A 25,044-nucleotide genomic window follows, 5' to 3' on the forward strand; every position below is an offset into this window, starting at 1 on the left:
CTAGGAGGAAGTTTAAACTATAAATGCAAAAACAGTGTGTTAACATTTGAGCTTTAAGAGTCTTGCTCTTCTCTTTTTGGCACCGATAAAGTTTTTAAAATCTTGGTCCAAACACAAGTTGTAAGTTAAGAAAATTATGTCTGTCAGTCATCCTTTCATATTGTTGAGTCCTTTGTCTTAGCCCTCATTGTCTTCTGACAGCAATTAATTGTGTTTTCTTTCCTCTGGTATCAACCCTTCTCCACTACAGCCCAACTCATTCCAATTAATAGAAAACAGCCCCATTGCCTTGCACTATGATCTGATATCTTGAAAACTCAGAGTTTGACTTGATCGTTATTAGATAAGATGTAAAACCAAGGCTCATAACTTTAACCTTTCAATGATCATTTTCTTGAGAGAGTGAGCGTTAATTCTGGTGTCTTTAACTCCAACTCATTCAAAATGTAAATCACCCTCTAGTTTTACTTGGATACAGTAGTCTTAATTTCCAAGCTCAAATAGTTGTCATTACTCTTTGCTGTTAAATAGCTGCTATGTTCCATTCCAGAACTGGTTCCATTTCATAGCTGCGTGACCTGAGCCCTCTTCATTCATATGAAAGTTTTTGAGTAGAAAGAAAGTACAGTATATAAATTTAAGGTGATGGTTATTAGACGGGGGGGGAGGGTTCCATGTATACAGCCCAGTAAAAATTTTGCATGGAACTTCAGTCTGTTTTGGAAACACTTTAAATATACCTTTGTCTTGTATGGCTGCTTTAGAGTTGCTTCCAAAAGTAGATTCAGCGTTTGTAGTGAAAGTTAAGACTGACCCACATATGTTGCAGGACATCTAAGGCCTAGTCAACATTAGAAACTTTTGCCAGTATAATAATCTCACTTAGATGTTATTTATTTTTATTTTTTAAGTTTTTTATATGGGCAAAAGATCTAGTGTACACACACTTATACCAGCAAAAGCACTCTGTATCTACACTAGGAAGATATAAGCTGTATCTATACAAGGAGGGTTTACCAATACAAACCTTCTAGTGTAGACAGGCCTAAGAGCACATGGTTTGGAGACCGATTTAGTTCATTTTGCATGAAATGTATGCTTAGATTCAGCAGGTATCATTCCAGAAACGTGGTAGGTCTGCCTTTGTAGAGTGAGGATACAAAGCTGGTATCAGAGTTCCCTGTTATGCCTAGTGTTGAATGTAAATATTTTACACATTTATGGAGCGCTGTGTTTATGTTTGTCCTGTTGAAGACATGGCGAAAGAAAGATATGATCCCTACCACACAGAACTTTTGTTCTTAAATACACGGACAGTGCAACTAAGAAACAATATAGCAAGTTACCTTGAAATGATCTCAAAGGAGGGCAGAGTTTTGATATTGTACTCTATGCTTTATAGCCCAGGAACCAAGCATATTAACCCCGCAAAATAATCCATATGCTGCAGTGCCCTTTGTTGGGGTGTAAAGCCATTGTGTACTGTTTGACAATAACAGTCCAATTCAGTATATAACAATCAGGTTTTTAGGTAACTTAGAATTTGCCATTCCTCAATCTTTTGATACTTTTTCCTTTCATCACTTAACTTTATTTCCCGTAAAATGTCATGGTGTATCTTGCCCTAATTTGTCTTCAATGCTCATTTCCTTTTTTTTTCTCTATACTTCAATGCTTTTTTATACCTTTCTGTTTCCCTGTGTTTTCACTGCCTTGTTTCTTCATCTGCCTCACTCAACAAACAGGTAGAAAAAGAGTTATATGCCACATATATCACTTTAAGGACTGAGACCTCAATGCACATTCCTGGATCCTTCAAGAAAGGCTCTAGCAAGAGGGAAGCCAGGTCTTGTCTGTGTTTGTGCAGGAAAGGGAGCAGATTGGGTAAAAAGCAGGAAAAGAAATGTGTTTCCCCCCCCCCCCCCAAAAAAAAACAAAAACGAGGAGTACTTGTGACACCTTAGAGACTAACAATTTTATTTGGGTATAAGTTTTTGTGGGCTAAAACCCACTTCGTCGGATGCATGCAGTGGAAAAGAGTTAAGGAAGCAAGAATGGCACAAACCCACTCTTCCCTTGCAGATCGCTTTTAAATTACGGCTCTACTTTGAAAAGTAACTCAGTCAAATGGGATTGTGAGATTTTTATGACTCTTTTCTCAGTGAGTTCCATATAGACTTTGCTCATCTTACAAGTAGTAACTTTTGTTTGCCAACTTCCACCCTGCAGATTCATCCCAGAATCTGAAAAATCACACTGGCTTCTTTCCTTCACACTTTACCATCAAAGATTTTGCAGGCTATACTCTGCCCTCACACAACCATGACTCTCTGTTGTTTTCAAATTAAGCTATTACATCTGTATAAACCCATGTTTTTCAATAGGTTTCCACAGATGAATGCTCATTAGCACTGTAATATAGACTAAGTAAACAATTACGTTGCAGAAGAAGGAAGAATCCAGTTTTCTATCCACAGATCTGACTTGGAGTATATGCAAGGATCGGGTCTGTTGAGTAAGAAGGTACCACTTTTACATAGTCACATTTCAGAGTAGAATCCCACCAACAAAGCCTTTTTAATGAGGTGTTCATGAAGTAACTTAATCAGCAATTTGTTATGCTTGCAGCTCATAAATACTTTCTGCACTGTTGGCCAAATTCCAGGCCAGTCCTCAATAGACAGGTCAGCATGGAGGTCCTTCTCTACACTAGAAAAAGTACCCTTTGCTGAAAATGTCCAAAACCCTTCTCAGCTGATGTACAAAATGATTTAACAAAAAATTACCTTTTTCCCCCAATAATGAAGAGGAGAGGTCACTGATACAGAGTGATCTGGATCACTTGGTAAGCTAGGTGGGTGTAAGCATGCTGTATCATTGTAATATAGCTAAACGTATACCTCTAGGAATGAAGGATGTAGGTCATACTTAAAGGATGGGGGACTATATCCTGGGAATCAGTGACTGAAAAAAATTTGGCCATGGTGGATAACAAGCTGAACGTGAGCTCCCAGTGCAATGTTGTAGCCAAAAGGGCTAATTCAGGTCCCTGGATTCAGTCTTTGTCCTCATTGTCTTGACAATGGCTGAAAATTGAAGCTAGACAAATTAGACTGGAAATAGGGTGTACATTTTTAATGGTGAGAATAATTAATCCACTGAAACAATTTACCAAGGGTCACAGTGGATTCTCCATCACTGACCATTTTTAAATAGAGATTGGATATTTTTCTAAAAGCTCTGCTCTAGGAATTATTATGGGGCAGTTCTCTGGCCTGTGTTGTACAGGAGGTCAGATTGGATGATCCCAATGGTCCAAAAACCTTCTAGTGTAGATGGGACAACACTTTTTTGTGCCACTGTAGAAGTGTGGTGATAACCTGGTGGAACATGTTCTCATCACTTGCTTTGTATAATTATTTAATTTTTCCAAACAACCATTCTTAAAATACAGTTGGAAGAGGGAGAAATGCGCAGAAAGATATTCTGGTACTGTACCATACCAATGCGGCTTACAAATAGTTACAATTTATGATCTGTGAAAGTTAACATAAAAGCTAGGAATCTGGAAGAGGAAGATAATTAACAGATAATATCTGCAAAATAATTAACAAGAGTAATACAGGGTTCCATCTTATGCTTTATCTTCACCCATATATGTAGATAGTAGCAAAATATTCATAGTCTTGTGGAGTAAGTGATCCAGTGTAGTGATCAAGATTGAGAGTCTTGTAAACGTAAGCCATGCTGCAAAACTTTTTCACAAGAAAAACATTAGTTGGGCTTAAACATAGAATCATAGAACTGTAGAGCTGGAAGATATCTTGAGAGGTCATCAAGTTCAGCACCCTGCATTGGGACAGGACGAAGTAACCCTACGCCATTCCAAAACCTTCAATAATGGGGATTCCACAACCTCCCTTGAAAGCTATACCGGAGCTTAGCTCCCCTTAGAGTTAGAAATCTTTTCCTAGTAGCTAATGTAAATCTCCCTTGCTGCAGAGTAAGTCCATTACTTCTTGTCCTGCCTTCGGTGGATGTGGAGAACAATTGATCCCCATCATCTTTATAACAGCCCTTAATATATTTGAAGACTTATCAAGCCATGTCTCCTCTTCTTCCCCCCCCCCTTCTTTTCTCAAGATTAAATGTGCCCAGATTTTTTTAACCCTCCTCATAGGTCAGGTTTTCTAAACCTTTTATCATTTTTGTTGCTCTCCTCTGGACTCCCTCCACTTTGTTCACCTCTTTCCTAAAGAGTGGCGCCCAAAACTGGACACGCTACTCTAGCTGAGGCCTCACCAGAGCCAAGTAGAGTGGGACAGTGACTTCCCATGTTTCATATGACACCCTGGAATGATATTAGCCTTTTTGCAACTGCATCACATTGCTGATTCATATTCGATTTGGAGTCTCCTATAACCCTCAGATGCTTTTCAGCAGTACCTCTGCCTAGCCAGTTATTCCTCCATTTTGCAGTTGTGCATTTGATTTTTTTCTTTGCTAAGTATAGTACTTTGCTTTTATCTTTATTGAATTTCATCTTACTGAGTTCAGTCTAATTCTCCAATTTATCAAGGTCATTTTGATTTCTAATAGTTTCCTCCAAAGTGCTTGCAGCCCCTCCCAGTTTGGTATCATCTGCAAATTTTATACGCATACTCTCCATTCTGTTATCCATGTCATGAATGAAAATATTGAGTAGTACCAGATCCAGAAATGACCACTGTGGGACCCCGCTAGATACATGTTTGCAGTTTAATAGCAAATCATTGATAAGTACTCTGAGTGATCTTTCAAACCGTTGTGCACTCGCCTTATGGTAATATCATTTAGACCACGTTTCCCTAGTTGTTTATGAGAGTGTCTTGTAGGAATGTATCCAAATTCTTACTAAAATCAAAATGAATTAATTCATGTTAAGTTTTCACTTTTTCTGAATTTGTGGTTACCAATGCAAATATGTTGACCACAAAGTAAGGCACAATTTTTTGACAGTGAGGATAACCATTGTTACAACTTATGGAGGCGGGGGGGAGGGGAGGTCTCAATCATTTGAAGTCTTTAAGTCAAGACCAGAAGTCTTTCAAAGAATTCAAAATAAGAGTATGACTAATTAATGGATCAAGTCAAAGCTCCATTAAAAATCAAATTTCAGTCTATGAACAGCCGTTTCTCCTGGGCAGTGCAGATCAGAAAGCTCAGGACAAAGTGCAGGAAAGCTGGGGACAAAGCTTTCTTTATCAAGGGGACCCAGGTAGGGAACAAACTCCCAGAGGAGATCCGGCAAACCCAGAGTCTGTCTTTGGTAAATGCTACCAAACTTTCCTCTCAAAATAACCTTTCCACTGTAAGAATGATACTTGCAACACTGACATCCCTTTTACCCAATACGCTCCTGCCAGCCCCAAAATAGAAAATCAAATCTTAAAGAATTAAAAATAATATCCTCTCCGAAGCAGAGTTTTATTTACTCTGAAAAGGGAGATGTCATCCCTAGTGGACTCCATGGAGTCTGTCTGCACTGCAATTAGGTTGACTGCAGCTGTCTATGTGCCCTAGTCAGCTGGCACCGGCTGGTTGCAGGTGTCTAACTGCAGTGTAAACATACCTTAAGGACTTCACTAATGATACTGATTTTGTGTGGAAGGTACTCAATACTACAGTGCTGGGCAGCAGTATAAAACTCTTTGGATGGATTTCACACTGTGAATGCCTCTTGAATATCATTTGGAATTGAGGGCAATGCCCTATGTGTCCATCTGAGAACACAGCCCCCATGTGGATCTTCTTGATGGAGGACATGGGAGGTCATTCAAAAAGCTACTCTCTGCAACAGGTGTCTCGCTTCTTGAGTCAGGTTCACTTGGCTCAAAGTGAGAAGTAATCAGATATGGAATAAAGCTAGTTCCATTGCATTCTACCTTCTTCCTATTTTTAACAATCCTCCATTGTAGTTGACAGTCTTTTCTAACTACCTTCTGAGTCCATCTCAATCTTTTTCTCCTCTAAGTTGTAAAAGATAAGGAGGACTTGTGGCACCTTAGAGACTATGCATCCGATGAAGTGAGCTGTGGCTCACGAAAGCTTCTGCTCAAATAGATTGGTTAGTCTCTAAGGTGCCACTAGTCCTCCTTTTCTTTTTGTGGATACAGACTAACATGGCTGCTACTCTGACACTTGTAAAAGGTGTTACTGTATCTTGTGTGGACATTTTTAGGATGTGGGGAGAACCATGTCTTAGTTGTGTAATCTTTAAATTGTACATTTCAATTTGTTTCCTCTTTGGATCTAGAGGAACAGCCGTGTTAGTCTGTATTCGCAAAAAGAAAAGGAGTACTTGTGGCACCTTAGTCTCTAAGGTGCCACAAGTACTCCTTTTCTCTTTGGATCTAGTGACTTCTGTTTTCATAAGTTATATCTTCAGACCAATTAGATAACTACACTTGGTCATTCTTAGTTTTTTATATGAGAGCTGGCTGTCTGGGCTTAAAGGTTGTCTGATTCTTTAAAAAAAATGTTAAAATGGCACATCTTAAGGCATAGACCAGCTGCCTGTGTGTATTGCAGATCTCATCTGCTTGCTTTGGCAAATTACTATAGTAAAAGCTGCAGTTTGAGACAATACATCTGTGGGAGAATGAATTATATTACAGCAGAGCAGGTGTTCTGCTATAAAGTTAGGTCACTTACCATTAAAAAGACAACAATTCTAGTTACTCAGATTTACATGTTCACTTGAATCGACTTGAAACCTCATGGGAGTATGGAGTAAGGTTATTGATCCATGTTTCTTTAGTTTGAATTTCATGGTTTTCAGAGGTTTCTCTTTAGCCACTGAGAAGTGTGAGGCACCACAGAGGAACCTTAGCTCCTCGTTAGCAAAGTCTTAGGGCATTTAATTATTTTCTGTCTTGTGTATCAACAGTGGTAGTGAGGTAGAAGCCAGAAAGCTCTGTTGGATTTTTGGATCCCAGATAATATGTTTAGGACTACCAATTACAAAGAGTCATTTTTACTTATAAATTGGTCAGATTTAGGCTGAAAGTTAATAAAACAAATGTGGGACCTCCTGATGTGAGAACATAACCAAACTTAAAGCTTTTTTAAAATAAAATTTTAATAGCCTCATGCCATTTTCAAATGACTCATGGTTGATCAACTTCCCTTTTGTTCAGATCAAGTTTAAGTGCTTGGTGTGATTCATAAAAGGTAGTGATGTTTGTTAAAATTATTGTGTGCTCATTCAATTTTGCTGTTGTCCACATCTGTGTGACTTCACCACCATGGGCTAATCTTAATATAGTAACATTTACATGGTACAATTCAGAGTGGAAACACAAAAAATGGCCAGTTGGTGTTACTTCACAGCTGCAAATAATTTTAAAAAAATCAAATTTTTAATTAGAGCTGTCACCTTTTTCCTAGATTTTGACTTTTCATGCTCATCTGTTTCATAGGGTGACTAATATTCTCATAGACTGAAAGACCAGAATCTAAAGGATGTTTCTCATAAACCAGCGCAAAAAAAATTGCAAATCTCCCAGTACAATAATAGATGACCTAGATTCTGCAGAGCAGCAGTACTTGTCAAGCTAAAACTAGGCTATTGTTTCAATAACCGTGGGCTACAAAGCTTTCTGCTCTACATTGATACTTGGGCATAGCATCTTTTGGCACTCTCCCTGGTTCTCGTTGTTTTTGCAGAATGCCTTTATGCCAGGCGGACTATTGAGGCTTCCAATGTACAACGTTAAACACAACTTATTATGCTTGGAGGCACTCAGCCAGACCTTTGTTTGTAACCAGGGCCTGCATGCTAATTAAAGTAAGGGTGTAAAACTGCTGGCTCACTTGGTGTACTTGTCCATTCCCCCAGGGCTGATTCAGATTATGTTGAATTCCAAGTTTTCATTTTAAAATGTTTCTGATCCAAAATGTGACAACAATGTAACTTTGTCTTAACCTGAAATATCTCTAAGAAATGCCTAATATGTATGTGCACTTTCTGAATTATGCATGCATATTGAATAATATATGTAATTGACCAAGTAAACCAGGGGTAGAAATAGCACTGGTCTTAAATGCCCTACGTGATTTCTTCCTTGCTGAGCAATGCTGAATGCAATAGTAACTTCTAACGTAGTTTTAGCAACTACAGAAAGGTCATTTTATATTTGATTTTTGTGGAAACCACAGACTATCGGATAGGAAGATATCCACTCTGGATCAAGGGCAGTGTTTGCCCCCAAATTTGTAATACAGGCCCACGAACCATAATTAAAAACCTAATTTGGGCTACTCTACAGAATAACAGGTTTCAGAGGAGCAGCTGTGTTAGTCTGTATCCGCAAAAAGGTGCCACAAGTCCTCCTTTTCTTTTTGCGGATACAGATGAACATGGCTGCTCCTCTGACAGCTGTCTATGTGCACAGAGAACAGGAGACCATGGGTGTGACCATACACACTTCAGAGTAACAGCCGTGTTAGTCTGTATTCGCAAAAAGAAAAGGAGTACTTGTGGCACCTTAGAGACTAACCAATTTATTTGAGCATGAGCTTTCGTGAGCTACAGCTCGCTTCATCGGATGCATACCGTGGAAACTGCAGCAGACTTTATATATACACAGAGAATATGAAACAATACCTCCTCCCACCCCACTGTCCTGCTGGTAATAGCTTATCTATTATCTAACAATAATTAGATAATAGATAAGCTATTACCAGCAGGACAGTGGGGTGGGAGGAGGTATTGTTTCATATTCTCTGTGTATATATAAAGTCTGCTGCAGTTTCCACGGTATGCATCCGATGAAGCGAGCTGTAGCTCACGAAAGCTCATGCTCAAATAAATTGGTTAGTCTCTAAAGTGCCACAAGTACTCCTTTTCTTTTTGCGAATACAGACTAACACAGCTGCTACTCTGAAACCTTTTGTAGTGATAATCAAGGTGGGCCATTTCCAGCAGTTGACAAGAAAGTCTGAGGAACAGTGGGGGGAGGGGGAATAAACATGGGGAAATAGTTTTACTTTGTGTAATGACACATCTACTCCCAGTCTCTATTCAAGCCTAATGTAATGGTGTCCAGTTTGCAAATTAATTCCAAGTCATCAGTCTCTTGTTGGAGTCTATTTTTGAAGTTTTTTTGTTGAAGAATTGCCACTTTTAGGTCTGTAATCGAGTGACCAAAGAGACAAGTGTTCTCCGACTGGTTTTTGAATGTTATCATTCCTGACGTCTGATTTGTGTCCATTATTCTTTTACGTAGAGACTGTCCGGTTTGGCCAATGTACATGGCAGAGGGGCATTGCTGGCACATGATGGCATATATCACATTGGTAGATGTGCTGGTGAACGAGCCTCTGATAGTGTAGCTGATGTGATTAGGCCCTATGATGGTGTCCCCGAATAGATACGTGGAACATATCCTTGCAACAAAGCCCGTTGCCAACTGTGCCCACATATCTATTCAGGGGACACCATCTGGTCATCTCCTTGTTTCCAACTACTAAATTAGTGAATAGCTAAAAATATGTTAAATATAAAGCTAATGTTACTCTTCCCCATAAGCAACTGTGGTTGCCACAAGGATCTATTCTGTAAGAGGAGACGGTCTGTGTTATCGTAACTTGGAAGGGAGGCCATCCATGAGAATGTGAAGATACGGTCCAGCATGTGAAAGTTTGAGAATTGCTGGCTTAGATGACTTATACTCCTCGCTACTTTGCGACTCTTCTTGTCACTACCACCTCATGCATTACTATTGAGTAATTTTGAAGCACTGCTTCTGTAGCATGCTCATCTCCAGTCAATCCACAGAGTGAGCCAGATCAGAAGGAGCCACCATGTACTGTGTGACAGAGAAGAAAATTGCCATGGGACCAGCCTGTAGCATTTAAATTGAAAAAGAGTAACTTGAGGGAAGCTCTAGTCAGTGATGCTATGCAGTTCATAACAAGTCACTTTCATTTTGTGTTTTGACAGAGTGGAAACAGCTTCCATGTGTTTGACCAAGGCCAGTTTGCCAAGGAGGTGCTTCCAAAGTACTTCAAACATAACAACATGGCCAGCTTCGTACGTCAGCTCAACATGTGTAAGTACCTCTTAGGCACTTCAAGAAACCAGATCATGAGGCCTGCGCCTTTCTGCAATGTTCACCTCCTCTCCTGCCTCTTTATTTAACTGGAAGGGCAGTATAGGAACATTCTGGATTGGTTGGGTTGGAAGCATGTTAGCTTTGAAGCTTCTCATTATCAGATTTGGTGGGAGGGGAGGGGATCTGAGTGCAGTCATAAGGTTAGCCTCTGCTGAGAAGAAAGAATCATAGAATATAAGGGTTGGAAGGGACCCCAGAAGGTCATCTAGTCCAACCCCCTGCTCGAAGCAGGACCAATTCCCAGTTAAATCATCCCAGCCAGGGCTTTGTCAAGCCTGACCTTAAAAACCTCTAAGGAAGGAGATTCTACCACCTCCCTAGGTAACGCATTCCAGTGTTTCACCACCCTCTTAGTGAAAAAGTTTTTCCTAATATCCAATCTAAACCTCCCCCACTGCAGCTTGAGACCATTACTCCTCGTTCTGTCATCTGATACCATTGAGAACCGTCTAGAGCCATCCTCTTTGGAACCCCCTTTCAGGTAGTTGAAAGCAGCTATCAAATCCCCCCTCATTCTTCTCTTCTGCAGGCTAAACAATCCCAGCTCCCTCAGCCTCTCCTCATAACTCATGTGTTCCAGACCCCTAATCATTTTTGTTGCCCTTCGCTGGACTCTCTCCAATTTATCCACATCCTTCTTGAAGTGTGGGGCCCAAAACTGGACACAGTACTCCAGATGAGGCCTCACCAATGTCGAAGAACCTCACTAGGACAATAATCTAATGCCTTAGAAAAGAGGAGCTTTCATCACAAAGTTTTCCAGGTGAAGCAGCCTCTAACTGGCTTCTCTCAATAGCCCTCATTCACATTTTGATATTCCTTGGCTCTTAGAACAAGAGCCCTGCACACTTTCCTTGTTTCACCTTTCACTAGCATTTCAGTGCAGACACCCATCCTTGCCTTGGGCATGTACACCCTGTAGCCAAGAGGGATCCCATCTGGAATTCTCCCAAACCTCACTTCCTTTCAGTTAGACTGAGCTCAACATATTTGACAGGCTCACTGATTTCTTGTCAATTTCCTTAGGAGGCAGCTGCTGTGTAGGTCACTTTAAGACACTGACCAAACCTGACCTGTTTAAAATAACTTCAGCTAGATTTGGAGTCTCTCCACATCTCGTACTTGCTCTTTTCCATGGCTCTGTCCCCTCCCTCGCTTATGATCTAATGCGGGAAGGACAATGGGAGGCAGCTGTGCCCTGAAAAAGGGAGGTAAGAGCTCCTTGTGGAGAGTTCCCTGTCCCCTCCCAAAGAGAAGCATCACCAAAGAAATCCAAGCCTGCCATAGGGATGAAGAGCTCATAGAGTTGGTTACATTGGAGAATTGGACTCCTGTGCAACGACTTACCTCTACTCTTCTCCCTGGTCTGCTGTTGAAAGTGGAGCGGCCCGTCCCCTCCTCAGGAAGCAGAGCCAAGCTCCTGTCCTCTGCTGGCAGGCAGGGGACTGGAGGTTGTGAGGCCATTTTTGCGAGAGAAGGCAGGCTCATCCATCTGGCCAATGCGGGAGGAGGATGCAACTTGCTTTTTGTGGGGTGGCCACAAATACAGGATCATTTTGGAATAGGATTGACCTAAGCATCGGTGTGTATTAAGGCAAGTGCTGCCTCCTCCGCTTATGCTGTCAGAACCAGGGGGAAGTGAAGATAGTCCGAGAATCAAGAAGAAAGGGAAATGTTAGGGAAGCCTCATCTAATTATCTCCATGTTAAATTACATGGGTTAGGCATTCACCCAGTTGTCAGTTCCCTCCTTTTTCACAGTGGCAGGAAACAGCTGGGACAGAATCCAGGACTAGCGTGGCTTGTGACAGTGGGAATATTTTGTAATATTTGAGGCCTGTTTGTGCCTTAGTTTCTCCTGTATGCTGCATTGTTCCCAGTGGGTGGGAAAGGACTGTTTTCTCTGAGCAAGCCAAAACACACAAGCTTGGGTGTCATCTTGTTGTCTGGGCATTAGACCGCATATCAGTGGAGCATTTTAGAAGACAATGGCAAATCCAATTGCCCGGACATTGACGCTTTGAAACCAACACCCCCGAGGGATGCTTATTTCCCCACCTCTCCAGCTGGGGAACAGTGCCCGGCTTCCCTGTGGAGTACAGAAGACTGGGGGGGTTAAGTGTTGGCTGCCGGAAGGAGTTGGGCCTCTCACCTGGTGTCTGACCAAGAAAGTCAGATGGAGAGACAGAGCCTGAACCAAGGCGTTCACTACAGCTTGACTGGGCTCTGGGCTGACAGGAATGGACTATGCTGTAACTTTCAGTTCTCCAGACTACCCTGAGGACTTACTGTATTGGGTTCCAGTTAACTAATAAACCCACTGTTTTGATACTGTGGGAGTGTCCCTGCCAATGCTGGGCGAGGTGCAGTAATCCCTGCAGAGTGGACAAGTCTCCATCAGGAATCTGTCTCAGTGGGACTTGCTGAATGGAGCTCACCGTGTGAAGCAGGAGTGCTGAAGGCCCAGAGGTCCAGTCTAAGAGGGCACTGGAGCCACGTGGCTTACCTGGAGGAAGAGTGAAACCCGTAGCAGGTCTGGCACCCTGAAGGGGTTCCTCTGAGAGTCTGTTCCAAAGCTAGAGGCATAGCACCAATCGTGTGGCTCTGTGACATGGGTATGTTATTAAAAGTCAACAAATAGCATGTTCTAAGCTTCAATAGCTTTCACTCCCGAACCGTAACTCAAGCCTGGTCTGTGTAAACAAACTGTACTACAAACGGTACCAGTATAGTTAAAGCCATACAGCTCCCCTAGTGAGAATGCAATGTTAGCAGTATAAAGGTTCCTTCCTTCTGTAGGGAAGGGGAATGTGCTTTTTACTGATAATACTTTGCCCATACCAGAGGTTTCACCATTTATCTATTTCGGGTAGAAAAATTGCACCTATAACTTGAATCCATAAATGGTACAAACATTGTATGTAGAGCGTTGGGGCCTTAAAGTGGAATAGAAGAAAAGCAAAGAAAAAGGATACTCTGAAAGACCAACCACAGTCAACTAAGAGCTTTCCATCCCCACTGCCAACAGAATTTTTTCTGGCTTTCATACTTGCATAGTCCATGAAAGCTACCTAATCTGTTATAGCAACTCCAGAGTTTTCCAGTGGTCTTAACCCGAACAATATTACTCCATAAGCAGAGCAACCTTGAAAAGTCTCAGAAGATAATGAGTCCAGTTCTCAAAACCAAGTTCACAGCATGCATCAGATGGTTCTTAGGCTAAGTGGCTTTTTTTTTTTTTTTTAATACCATTTCCAGAGTTCCAAGGTAAAAAGTCCATAGGCCTGAAATCCACACCCCTTTTGTGTAGCAAGCTCATGTCGTGTCAGGTAGTTGTAATGCCAGGTTAGCTAGTCACTACATTTTGTCTTTAGCATGAGGATTGGACATTCTTGCTTTTACTGAGATGTATAATAATCTTCCTGAGATGCACTGCCTGGGAAACCATTCTTACTGTGAAACATCTGTACAATAGAAGTAGCTTTCTAATGCACTGGGACTGTACTCACAACTCTGTTCCAAAAATAAGCTAGCGCTCGAATGGCCTTCCTTGTAAATTCATCTACGTTTTTGGGTGCTGTCCCTTGATATGATGATGATGGAAAGTCAGGGGGTGAATAGGTCCCAGGGAGATAAGCCTTGACAAGGCTTTAAATACACAGTGCTCTTCCTGAAAACAGTCTCTTGCCAGAATCCCTCTCACAACAGAGCTGAGAACAGGTGCAAACAATAACTTCTTGCTTTAGACGGGGAAAAATGTGTCCTAGTTAATTGTTAAAACTACAGCTCTTGCTACTATTGGCATGTAGGTAACTGAAGGGCCAGCCAAAACATTCTTAAAGACTGTATTTTTAATGACCGGTTTCAGGGTAGCAGCTGAGTCTGTATCTGTACGAGTTTTTTCATGAAGTTGATGGATTTAATATTGCTCTTGTTCTTCCTTCTCTCTGTTGCAACAGGAATTGATTTATCTGGGGGGTTTTGGGATTGTGGTAGGTGGCTGTTAAGTTTTTAAATTTATTTTAGCTAGGAGCGAAGTTAAAGAATTTGGACAAATCCAGACTGAAAGGTGATTTCAGAGTGTCCCAGACCAACTAGTCCAGTTTGCTGGAAGAAAAGTTGAGTTTGTTGGTTCCTGGATTAAAATTGTTGATTAGTGGAGGGTGTGCAGTGAGTTTATTGGAATCTGCTTGTTTGGTTTTCATATTATAGTAATGTGGCTATTGCAGTAGTATCTTTCTTGACTTGTTCAATGCTTATTTAGTAGAATTTTGCAATTCTATAATCTTGTGTTTCTCCCAAGTAACGTTTCAGTATAAAAATATTATATTGGCCCACAGTGCAACTTGGTAAATTTGGAGTTCTCCTGGTTAGTGGCTAATCTGATTAGTTCATTGGGTCATGGTAACATGACTAGTTTGGATTCTCTATCTGGCATTAGGACAGTAAATCTAGTTATAGTGTTGCAAGTAATCTACCATAAACATTCTAAGGGAAATATGGGGAAGCCTCCTCTTTTCGGTGCTAGCTCCTGTCCTGGGACATGGAGTTTTCGTGGAAATACTCCAGAGTAGGAGCTAGCGTTCTGGGATGCAGGAGTGGGGAGTACATTCTGTTCAAAACCTGAAAACCATTTATTCTGTTCTCAAGAAATCTCTGTCCCTATGTTAAAGCTAGTTCAATGGTCTCTGCAAATGCACTGTGCTGTCTCTTCTGGGGTCTAAGCTTGTGTTGCTTAGTGCTCCTTTTACTCTGAGAACATGCAGGGAAGTGCAGAACTGACGTGTGTGTGTACTGTAGCACTTCTCAAAGATCTCTAGGTCAGGAGTTCTCAACCTTATTCTTTCTGACACTCCCCCCAACATGCTATAAAAACTCCACAGCCCACCAGTACCCCAGCAACTGTTTTTCTGCATATGAAAGCCAGGGCCAGCATTCGAGAGTAGCAAGCAGGGCAATTGCCTGGGGCTCCATGCCACAGGGGACTCTGCAAAGCGAAGTTACTTTGGCTTCGGCCCAGGGTGGCGGGGCTCAGGGCCCTGGGCTACAGCCCTGCACAGCAGCGCTTCAGCTTTCTGTCCTGGGCCCCAGCGAGTCTAACATTGGTCCTGCTCGCGGCCCCCTGGCGGGCCCCGGATCCCTGGTTGAGAACAGCTGCTATAGGTGACTTTGTCTACTCTTCCCTGCCAGGCCAGCAAAGCAGGAATACGCTGGGATTAGCCTAGAGACACTGCTTCAGGGCAGTCTGCTCAGCTTCCTCTCAGCACACACATACCTATATTTACCTTTTGGCTTTAAATTCTTGTGATAGGCTGCGACATAAAGGATGCCTTTCATATACCCCTCACCTGGAGGCTATATCAAGGATTAGCTTTAATGCTCCAGATGTGGGCTTTAGAAAGTATTCCAGTGTTGTTAGAAATGATGACAGTTTCATTACCTTTCAACACTAGTCCTTTGAATAACTATGGGCCATGATGTCTCCGTGGTTCATGACCAAGGTCTTTGGTTTCTAAGGATCACTTGAATAACAGAGAAACTGGCTAATGTCACTACAGTAATGTACAATTTCTCTAAATCATTTACTTGCTGCTGCAGTGCAGGAAGTTCTTTTCAACCACAGCTGTGGTCTAACTTAAATAATACTTCAGAGCCACCGTTCTTGATTTATCCTAGTGGTTTACAAAATTGGCATATTCCAAAAAAAATTTTTGCAGTGGACTTGTATGCTCTTGAGAGTGGTTTTTAGATGTTCTGAGTGTGTTTGAAGTTTTGAGTATATCACTGTTACCTCAACTGCTCAGAAAGCACTTTTCAGCATGTCATTTCTTTCCTTCTCCCACCAAGTAGTAGAATTGCAATGTCACTTTTTTACCAGCAGGTCATATAACATCCATATCAAAAGTTACCCTTATAACACATCAGTTGTAACAAACCACTCAAAGCCAGGAAGTTTCTAGTTGAGGGCTCAACATTTTAAACGAACAGTATAGACCAAGTTGGTATGCTTGTTTATGGTTATTTTAATCCTCCTGTTTTGCAGGGGTGGGGAGGGATTGAAGCAAAATCCATTTCTGAGTTCAGTACAAAAGACCATCTAATATTTGTAGCTTTCTGCTGAAATGTCAAGATCATCCAGGTGTTTAAACCTCTCCTCATTAATCCTCACTGAATATGCTGTTTACATTTGCTGCCTAGAGTTCCTTCCTAGATCCTCTTCAGTCCAGCTTCTGTCTGTTGCACTCCACTAAAAGCACTCTCGCCAAAGTCTTTTAATGTTTTCTTCCTAGCCAAAGCTCAGAATCCGTATCCCATCCTCAGCCTGTCGGCCACCATTCACATCACTGACCATGCACTGCTTCTTGAAATCTTGTACTCCCTTGGCTTCCATGACTCTGTCCTCTCCTGGGTCTCCTCCTTCCTCCACAATGGCTTCTTCAGCATGTCCTTTGGAGGATCCTTCCTATCCTCCCTCCAGTTGTCTGTGGAGATTCCACAGAACTCCATCCTTGGTCCCCTTCTCTTCTCCCTCTACACCTTATCTCCGAGTAGCCTCATCTGCAAACATCAATTAAACTACTAGCTGTTTACTTCTCTCCTTCTTGTCGCACTATTGAGTGGCTCACGACCATGAGTGCCTACCTCAGGAAAGTCTGTCAAAAACAGGGCAGACACCCCAAACTGGTGGTGTGTTCTATATTAGATTTCACCAAACCAGTAACAAATGTGACCCCTGGACCCCTATAACAATCTTACCATGGAGTCACAAACAGTCCCCCTAGACTCTCCAGTCTATCTTGCCACTAGGGTGACCAGACGGCAAATGTGAAATCAGGACGGGGGTGGGGGGTAATAAGAGTCTATTTAAGAAAAAGACCCCAAAATCGGGACTGTTCCTATAAAATTGGGACATCTGGTCACCCTACTTGCCATCCGGACAAGCCGGGCTTAGTGATAAATGGTCACACACCAAAAATCATGCCACATTCAGGTTGCTTCTAGTCCTGAGACCAGTCACTTACCCCAGAGCAACTGGTACTCTAGATTCTACACCAAAGGCAGGAAAAAGGAACGAATTATTTACAGGTTAAAACAAGCAAACATAGTTCATTGGTGTGTCTAAATTCTAACAGTGTCAGAGTTGTAGTGATCTGTCAATTCAAAGTGTCTTTCAGGGCAGCCCCAGGAGGCAGCCCCTGGGGATCTCTGGCTTCAGTTTTGAGTCTCTGGCCCTTCAGAGTTCAAACAGCCAAAAAGATGTGGTTTCTTCTTGTCATGATTTTTGTTCCCTTCCCCCAGAGTTCAAGATGATGGGACGAGTTCATGTGCAGGTCTCCTCTTCTTGGGTGCCGGGAGGAGGAAGGGAGGGAGAAGGGGAGAAGCAATCAACAAAGTCCACATTGGTTTGTGTGGTGTCTATGGGCCCTCTTTTGTTGGGCAGGAGATAACACCTCCTATAGCAAACTAGTATTTCACACTGGGTAATGTTTCTCTCCAGGCTGGTGGGGGGCCTGGCTTTACAGTTTCAGACCAAACACTTAAATATTACCTTATAACATGGGATGTAGACATTATAAGTGAGATTAATACATGCAGCAACTTACAAGCATTTCATAGAGTCTAAACATGAAATCAGGAGTGGGCAAACTATGGCCCGTGGGCCAAGCCATTTTAAGTGGCCTGTGAGCCGCACCATGCGGCTCTGCCAGGGCGCTGGGTCGGGGGCCTCACCAGGTGACTCAGCCCCGCTCTGGTGCTCCAGCCGGGTTACTGGGTCGAGGGCCGCACCATGTGGCTTGGCCCCGCTCCAGCCAGGGCGCTGGGTCGGGGCCTGCAAAACATGGCTCCTGGAAGCCATGGCATGGTCCTGCTTTGGCTCCTACGTGCTCCAATAGGAGCTGCAGGGGCAGTGCCTGCAGATGGGGCAGCATGCAGAACTGCCTGGCTGTGCCTCTGTGTAGGAGCTGGAGAAGGGACATGCTGCTGCTTCCGGGAGCCGCTTGAGGTAAGGGCCACTTTGAGCCTGCACCCCCTGAGCCAGGTGTGGCTCCGCTCTCAGCCTGGGAATGGAGCTGTGGATGAGGCTGGAGGTGGGAGTGGAGCCGTGCCAAGGCTGGGGGCAGGGATGGGAGATACGGGTGTGGCTGGAGGCAGGAATGGAGCAGAGCTGGCAGAGAGTTTGGGTGGCATTCCCTCCGCCCCCCCGTGGGGGCTGGCATGGTCCCCGCTGTGTCCCTCCCCGGAACTTCCTCCATGCCCCCCCTACAGTTTTTTGACCTCTGCGCTAGGACCTCACATCCAGGCTACATCTAACTCTTGCACGTTCTGCATGAATAATATCTCTAACATCCTGCCTCTCCTTTCTGTCTACACAGCTAAGACCCTCTCATCCCAATTCCTGCAGCGTCTTTTCTCTGGCCTGGCCAAATGCAGACTTGTCCCACTCCTGTCCGTTCAGAATGCTGCTGCAGAGATCAACCTCCCCGGTCCGTCACTTGGACCCTGTCACCTCTCTCTTTGCACCCCTTCGCTGGCTACCTCTGCTGTCATATTAAACAAACTTATCTTCACTTTCAAGGCCCTTCATGGCCTATCCCCACCCAACCTATCATTCTCATTCAGTGTTGAAAGGTTGATCATGTCTTCCAATCAGCCCATGATGCCAGCCTCCGTTGCCTGCTTGTTAAATTGTCAAACACTTTTCTGCCTTTTTCCGAGGTTTCCCCACGTGCGTGGGAGGAGCTTCCTGTAAACAGTCTCAAAACTACCTCCTGTTCCTCCCCCAAACTCTCCTTTGCTGTCATGCCTCCAAAACACTTGACGATAGTCCCACTGCGGATGTGCTGAGGCCACTGCTTGCCATGCTGACCAGTATTATCCCATTGTTTCCCTGTTTGTTCTGTGTCCAGCTGTTGAGCTCTCTGGGGCAGAGATTTTTTTGTTCTGTGTTTTGTACAGCTCCCAGCACAATGGGGGCCTGGTCCATGACTGGGGCACCTAGGAGCTACACCAATACAAATAATAATCTTCCCCACAACCCCAGGCTAATACTCAGTTACCAGACTGCCTCTTCAGGATGGTATTTCTGCAGCGCAGCATGTGTGTCAGTTATGGGCCTCCTGTATTCACCAGTCTCTGTGTAACAGCCGTGCCTCCAGCAGAAACAAAGTACATATCTGAAACTTAAGGATCTAAATGTAACAGGGATATGAGTGTTTGGCTATTTAAAAAAGTCAGTCTGGCATTTAAATCAGAGACAGCATGGGCTGTATTTACTCTTGTGGCACCTGCATAGGGACAGTGGAATTTTAATCTTCCCTCCTCTACTGACTCACTGTGTGGTCTTCGGCAAGTCACTTATCCTCTGAGCCTCGGGCTCCCCGTACCTGTGAGGAATGTTATGGATTGTCTGTCTGGAATGTGTAATATCAAGTTCAGGGCCACATGTCTCAGACAGGAGCCTTGCAAGGTGCAGCAGGCTATGCCCTTCAGAGGAAGGGTGACTTGTGGTTGAGGCACTGGCCTGGGGGATCAGAGTTCTGTTCCCTGCTTTGCCACAGACTTTCCGCATGATCTTGGACAAATTACTTAAGTCACGTCTGCATGCAAACCGTGGTCTGCACAAGGTATGTCGGCATACAGCCACCAACGTTTGTATACTGCTCAGGCGTGTGCCTGCTTGTATCGGTGCTGTGCGTACTCACCATGGGTGCGGGTGTCGATGTGAGGAAGGTATCCCAGTGTGCCACATGCTGCTGTTCTGTGCAGTGCCTCTTGGGAAACTTCCGCAGAAGTGACTGGCCCAGAGTTCTCTGGGAACGACGGCATATAATGGTCTCCATCTCACAACACCATCCATATCTCCTCATTTTCACTCCTCTTTTTAACAAAAAAACAAAAATTCCCATGGATCCATGCAGCACTTTTGAGTGTCTGCCATCTCAGACAAACATGGAGCCCACAAAGCTCTGAGCTAGTCTCATGAACGCCGCAAGCACAGGATGCACGATTCTTCCGTGTTTGCAGACTTGCAGGATATACTGAAATAACAGGGACATAACTGTTTCTTCAAGGACAGTTTGAGGGACGTACGGAACGAACAATTGAAGTGTGCTGGTATTCATGGAGCAGAGCTCCATTTCTGGGCCCAAGAAACAAGCACTGATTGGGGGGATTGCATCATAATGTGGCTTTGGAATGAACAGCAGTGGCTACAGAATGCATGCAGAAGGCCATGTTCTTGGATCGTGCATAAACACCAGAATGAGTTGCACTGACAGTTAAGACGCAAGTGACTATCACACTCTGAAAGCTTACACAGCTGTATTGCTGTCTACCCGGGGAAATGATTTTGAAGCTGGAAAATCCACAGTTAGTTGTCTCCTGCTCTGCAAAATTGTGACTCGCCACAACATGCAGGACATAGTGGATGCATTGCAGCAGTGAGGTTTCCAAACTGCGGTGGGGCAGTAGACCACATGCATATTCCTATTATGGCTCGAGCTCACCTTGCCAAAAAGGCTTCTTTTCAATGGTTAGGCAAGTGTTGTTGGAGGATGACTGGGAATGCTTTGCTGTTATCAGCGAGGGCTGGTCAGGGAAGGTGCGTGACACGTGCATCTTTAAGAATTCAGGATTGTTCAGAAAGCTGCAGGCAGGGTTATTCTTTTCCCAACTGGCAGATTGCGACTGATGTGGAAATGCCAACAGTGATTCTGGGCGACCCAGCCTACCCTTTGATCCCCTAGCTCATGAAGTCGTACACTGGTTACCTTGACAGCACCAAGGGAAGGTTCAGCTACTGGCCCAGCAGGTGCAGAGTGACAGTTGAATGTACTTTTGGTAGATTGAAGTGACACTGGTGGTGATTACTCACTAGGTTGGATCTCAGTGAGGAAAATATCCAGTGGTTATAGCCACCTAATATGTGTGAGGCAAAGGGGGAAAGCTGCTCTCAGAGTGGAGGACGGGGGTGGAGCGACTGTCTGCTGCCGCGGCTGAGGGAGGTTTGGAGAGACCACTGTAATGGCCACAGAGCGGTTCTGAGCCGAGAGCTCTCTGGGCCCGCGGCTTGGGATGCTGCTCAGAATTGTGTAGAGCTTGCTCCACATTTATAAATACGGCTGGTATTTTCCTGAAGCTATAAATTGTGGCGCTCAGTATGCGTCTATAAGTACTGTTTGTTTTGGCTACTGCTGCGCATTCTGCAATATTTGTTGTGAACTAAAAGATAATTTGATTCTCCAAAGTGAAACTTTATTGTGTTGAAAAAACACTGCAGAAAATCAATGTGCAAAAAACCCCACAGGCAATATTATACAAATTTTTAACACAACAAGGTGAAAATCTGAAGGAGAAAGGAAGTAAATGTGTCCCTTTGAGCACACAGGCGTTACACATATTAACCCATGAGAACCACTGTTGGTGTATATCAATCTGCTGTGTGGCGTGGTGGGGGTACAGATGCGCCCTGTTGTGCCACATGACATGGTTAGGGACATAATGTGAAGCAGCCGTGCAGTTCTCCAAGGACTGCAAAGGTGGAAAATCTGGAATTTTTGGATCTGTAGGTCAAACAAGGTCTGCAGCATTTGTTTGACCCATTATTTCCTAGTGCATGTTCCTCTTCTTGTCCTGTGGGGACTCCTGGGCCTTTTTCCTGTCCTCTTTCCCTATGCCGTTAGTCATATTTGCCCTCCATGCCCTCTGTTCATGGTCCGATGTAGCACTGGCTTTACAGGATCTTGCAGAACGTCCTCCTGCATCCCCTTCTCTCTCTCTCTCTCTCTCTCTCTCTCTCTCTCTCTTCGGGGTCAGGGATCTGTGAGTGCAGAGGGGGGCAGCCCTGAAGGCCACCACTCCAGAAGCTGCTGATAAAAACAGAGATGTACTGTTGGTTTTACAATCACAGTGGAAAAGGAGGAGTTTCAGAACTCCTTTCCCTTACTGACGCTTCCATGTTAGAACACCTCAGCACAGCGCTCTAGCCCCAGCTATGGTGGGTGTGGTAGTTTTCTGCTCCATGGATCTATAAGATTTTGGTGCCTATTCTATGGGTCTGAGCACAGGGCAATATCAGTGAGTGCAGGAACTCTTTTTTTGTCCACAGGTGGTGGGGATTTTAGCTCTCACTCCTGAGGGTCGCAAAGGCACAGAGAATGTGTCCCGAAGCCACTTGGGCCCATATGCCACTAGCCTGCTCACTGCAATGGTGCCAGCCAAACTGATTGCAGAGTGGCATAGGAAAATGTCCTACTGTGGAGGAAGAAATAAGACTGCCATCCCTAGAAACCTGGAGGAGAGGATTGCAGAGTATCTCCAATAGTGTGTCATTGAGCGCTCTCAGGCAGGTACAAGGGACATCCCTGTGCACATAAACAGAGTGCTCTGCATCCCTCCCTTCTCCCACTGCCTAACCCAACAGGGGAATGAAAGATGCCAGCTCTCCCTCTGTTTGCTATACTGCTTCCCCTTCTCATATGAGTAAAACAAGGAACGGTCGATACCTTTGTCTTGTTAACTTGGGGACAGGCTGGGCATCATTTTTACATGTAAACGTTGTAAGGAGAAATGCATGCACACACCTGAGTTCCCTTCCCCTTCATCAGGCTCATTCGCACTCACCTGGCAAGACTGGGGCAGAGTCTCAAGCAGGTCCTGGTTGATGGCATGGCTGGAGTCCCCCGCCACATCTTCCAACCCCTTCCTCCTCTTCTCATTTCACAGCTAGGGTCTTTGTCCCAGTCTCCTCCGAGGTATCCACAGTGGTCTGTGGGGCACTGGTGCAGTCTTCACCAAGTATGGTTTGCAGCTCCTTGTACAAGCAGCAGGTCTGTGGCGAAGCCCTACATCAATTGTTGCACTCCCTGGTCTCGTGCTGTCCCTTTCACATGGCACTGCTGCTGATCCCTGTCCTACCTTTTTGCCTGCATCCCCCCCTACAGTCTGCTCAGAGATGTCCACATTTCTACAGCTGGTCTGCGCGCAGCCTCTTCTTCCCACTGGCTCGGGAGATCAGTATTTCCTGTCTGCAGCAGGCAGGAGTGCATCTACTGCATGGAGCCGTCCTGGCTGGCTGGGTGGTTGCATGCAGTAAGGGTGAGTTGCTAGGTGTGTTCACCAGGTGAGTAATCAGGAAGAGGCATTTCAAAAACACACTGGGAGTTTTAACAAGTGGGGGAGGGTGGCCTTCAGGTTTCTGTGACCCCAGGGCATTTTAAAATTGTGACCAAAGCACTGTGGGACAGCTGCTAGAGGACTCTTTTTTTTTTAGAGTCTACACCGGTCATTCAGTTTCTACTTTCACACAGTGTTGATCTCAGTATGCCAACCCTGGCTCTATGCCATTCGGGGAGGTGCTTTTACTGTGGTGCTATAATAGGGCACTTCCATTGGCCAGAGACAAATTTGGGTGTAGTCACATGCACACGTCGTCGCAAGAAGACTTATGTCAGCCTGTGTAGTGGAGCATACCCAAGCCTAGGTTCTTCATCTCACAAATGGGGATACTTCCCTTCCTCATAGTGGTGCTGTGAAATACTCAGATGCTACAAAGAATACTAAACAAATGCTAAATAAAACCAGAAGGGAGCTCATCCATCTGTGTAGATCAGTACCTCCCCCAGTGAAGCATTAGTAGTGATAGGAGCACAACACCCCTGTCTTTTTGGCGAGATGCAAAACCGAGATTCTGATCACTTTGCTTCATTACAGATTCCATGGCACTCTTGAGGTGTTAACCCCAATGTCTCGGCCAATTCCAACTCTGGTAATTACATTCTGCCTCCTTAAATTCCCATCACAGTTTCAGTTAGACATGTAATGTTCACTTCCTGCTCTAATGATTATTGTAGTATTGCTGGGTGGTGGTAAACAGCGACAGGGAATCATCACAAAGGTGTTGGTGTTTCAGTCGTGGATGAAGTGACAGGTCAGGAGTTTGTGTGTCCTGCGCAGTTTGTGTGTCCTGATGCTGAGTGTATCAATCGGAGGCCATCTTCTCTCCCAAACTGGATACATTGCAACCCCTTTGGTGTCATGAGAATTGCCTGTATTTGTTTCAAGTTTCTCTCTTTGGCATTACTCTTAAAGAAAAATTTATTGCTAATGAATCTTTCCTTCTGATGCCTTGTACTGAACAGGCAAGTTAGGTTATTGCCTGATCCCCAGATGTTTAATGCCGTTAGGGCTTCCTGTTTCTAAGAGGTGCTGTGCTGGGTTTGTCACTGGGACATGTTGCAAGGCTGGGGCTCTTGTCTGAGATGAACCCCAAAGACTCCAGTTCCCCTTCCCCTCCACTGCCCTGCACCCTTGGGAGGGAGCTGGCATGTGGAAAATGAAGCGGTCTAGCTGAGGAGGCACTCACCACCTTTGCTGTCAGCCTAGCAGAAGGGTAGGGTAGGCAGAGTTGGAATGTCTGCTGCTGGGGGAGGAGTTGGGTTGGGTTTCATACACTGGCAAGGGGCTGGAGGAGGGGGCATAGGAGGCAGAGGACATCCCCTCAAAGGGTTAATGATCCCAAAGACTGTTGAACTAGTAGAGCACTCTGTGTCTGTCCTTGGCGAACAATGATAGATTTGTGCTTGCAGTGACGTTCTCAGTCTTTAGATTGCCCTGCGTTTCTCTAATTATCCATCTTTGACTTTTAGATGGCTTTCGGAAGGTTGTCCACATTGAGCAGGGTGGCTTGGTGAAGCCAGAGAAGGACGATACTGAATTTCAACATCCGTATTTCATCCGAGGCCAGGAGCAGCTCCTGGAGAATATCAAGAGGAAAGTAACCAGCGTAAGTGTACATAACGGATATTTCAGGCCAACCAGTGGGTAAACCCCTGTGACACTAAGGAGGTTACTGTCTCTTTTTTAGTCAGAAAAGCAGCCACATGCTC

The 25,044-nt window shown here is 44.3% G+C and overlaps 1 protein-coding gene across 2 annotated transcripts in view; it reads left to right on the plus strand.

The window, feature by feature from the left end:
* HSF1 (heat shock transcription factor 1) overlaps window positions 1–25,044 on the plus strand; it is a 97,579-nt gene that overhangs the window by 4,433 nt on the left and 68,102 nt on the right. For both annotated transcript variants that reach the window (XM_075124867.1, XM_075124868.1), the window contains exons 2-3: window positions 9,986–10,094; window positions 24,805–24,941. In XM_075124867.1, coding sequence (XP_074980968.1) covers window positions 9,986–10,094; window positions 24,805–24,941 — 246 coding nt within the window. The remainder of the gene's footprint in view (window positions 1–9,985; window positions 10,095–24,804; window positions 24,942–25,044) is intronic.

Source organism: Caretta caretta, chromosome 2 (assembly GCF_965140235.1).
Source record: "Caretta caretta isolate rCarCar2 chromosome 2, rCarCar1.hap1, whole genome shotgun sequence".
NCBI classification, from domain to species: Eukaryota; Metazoa; Chordata; order Testudines; family Cheloniidae; genus Caretta; species Caretta caretta.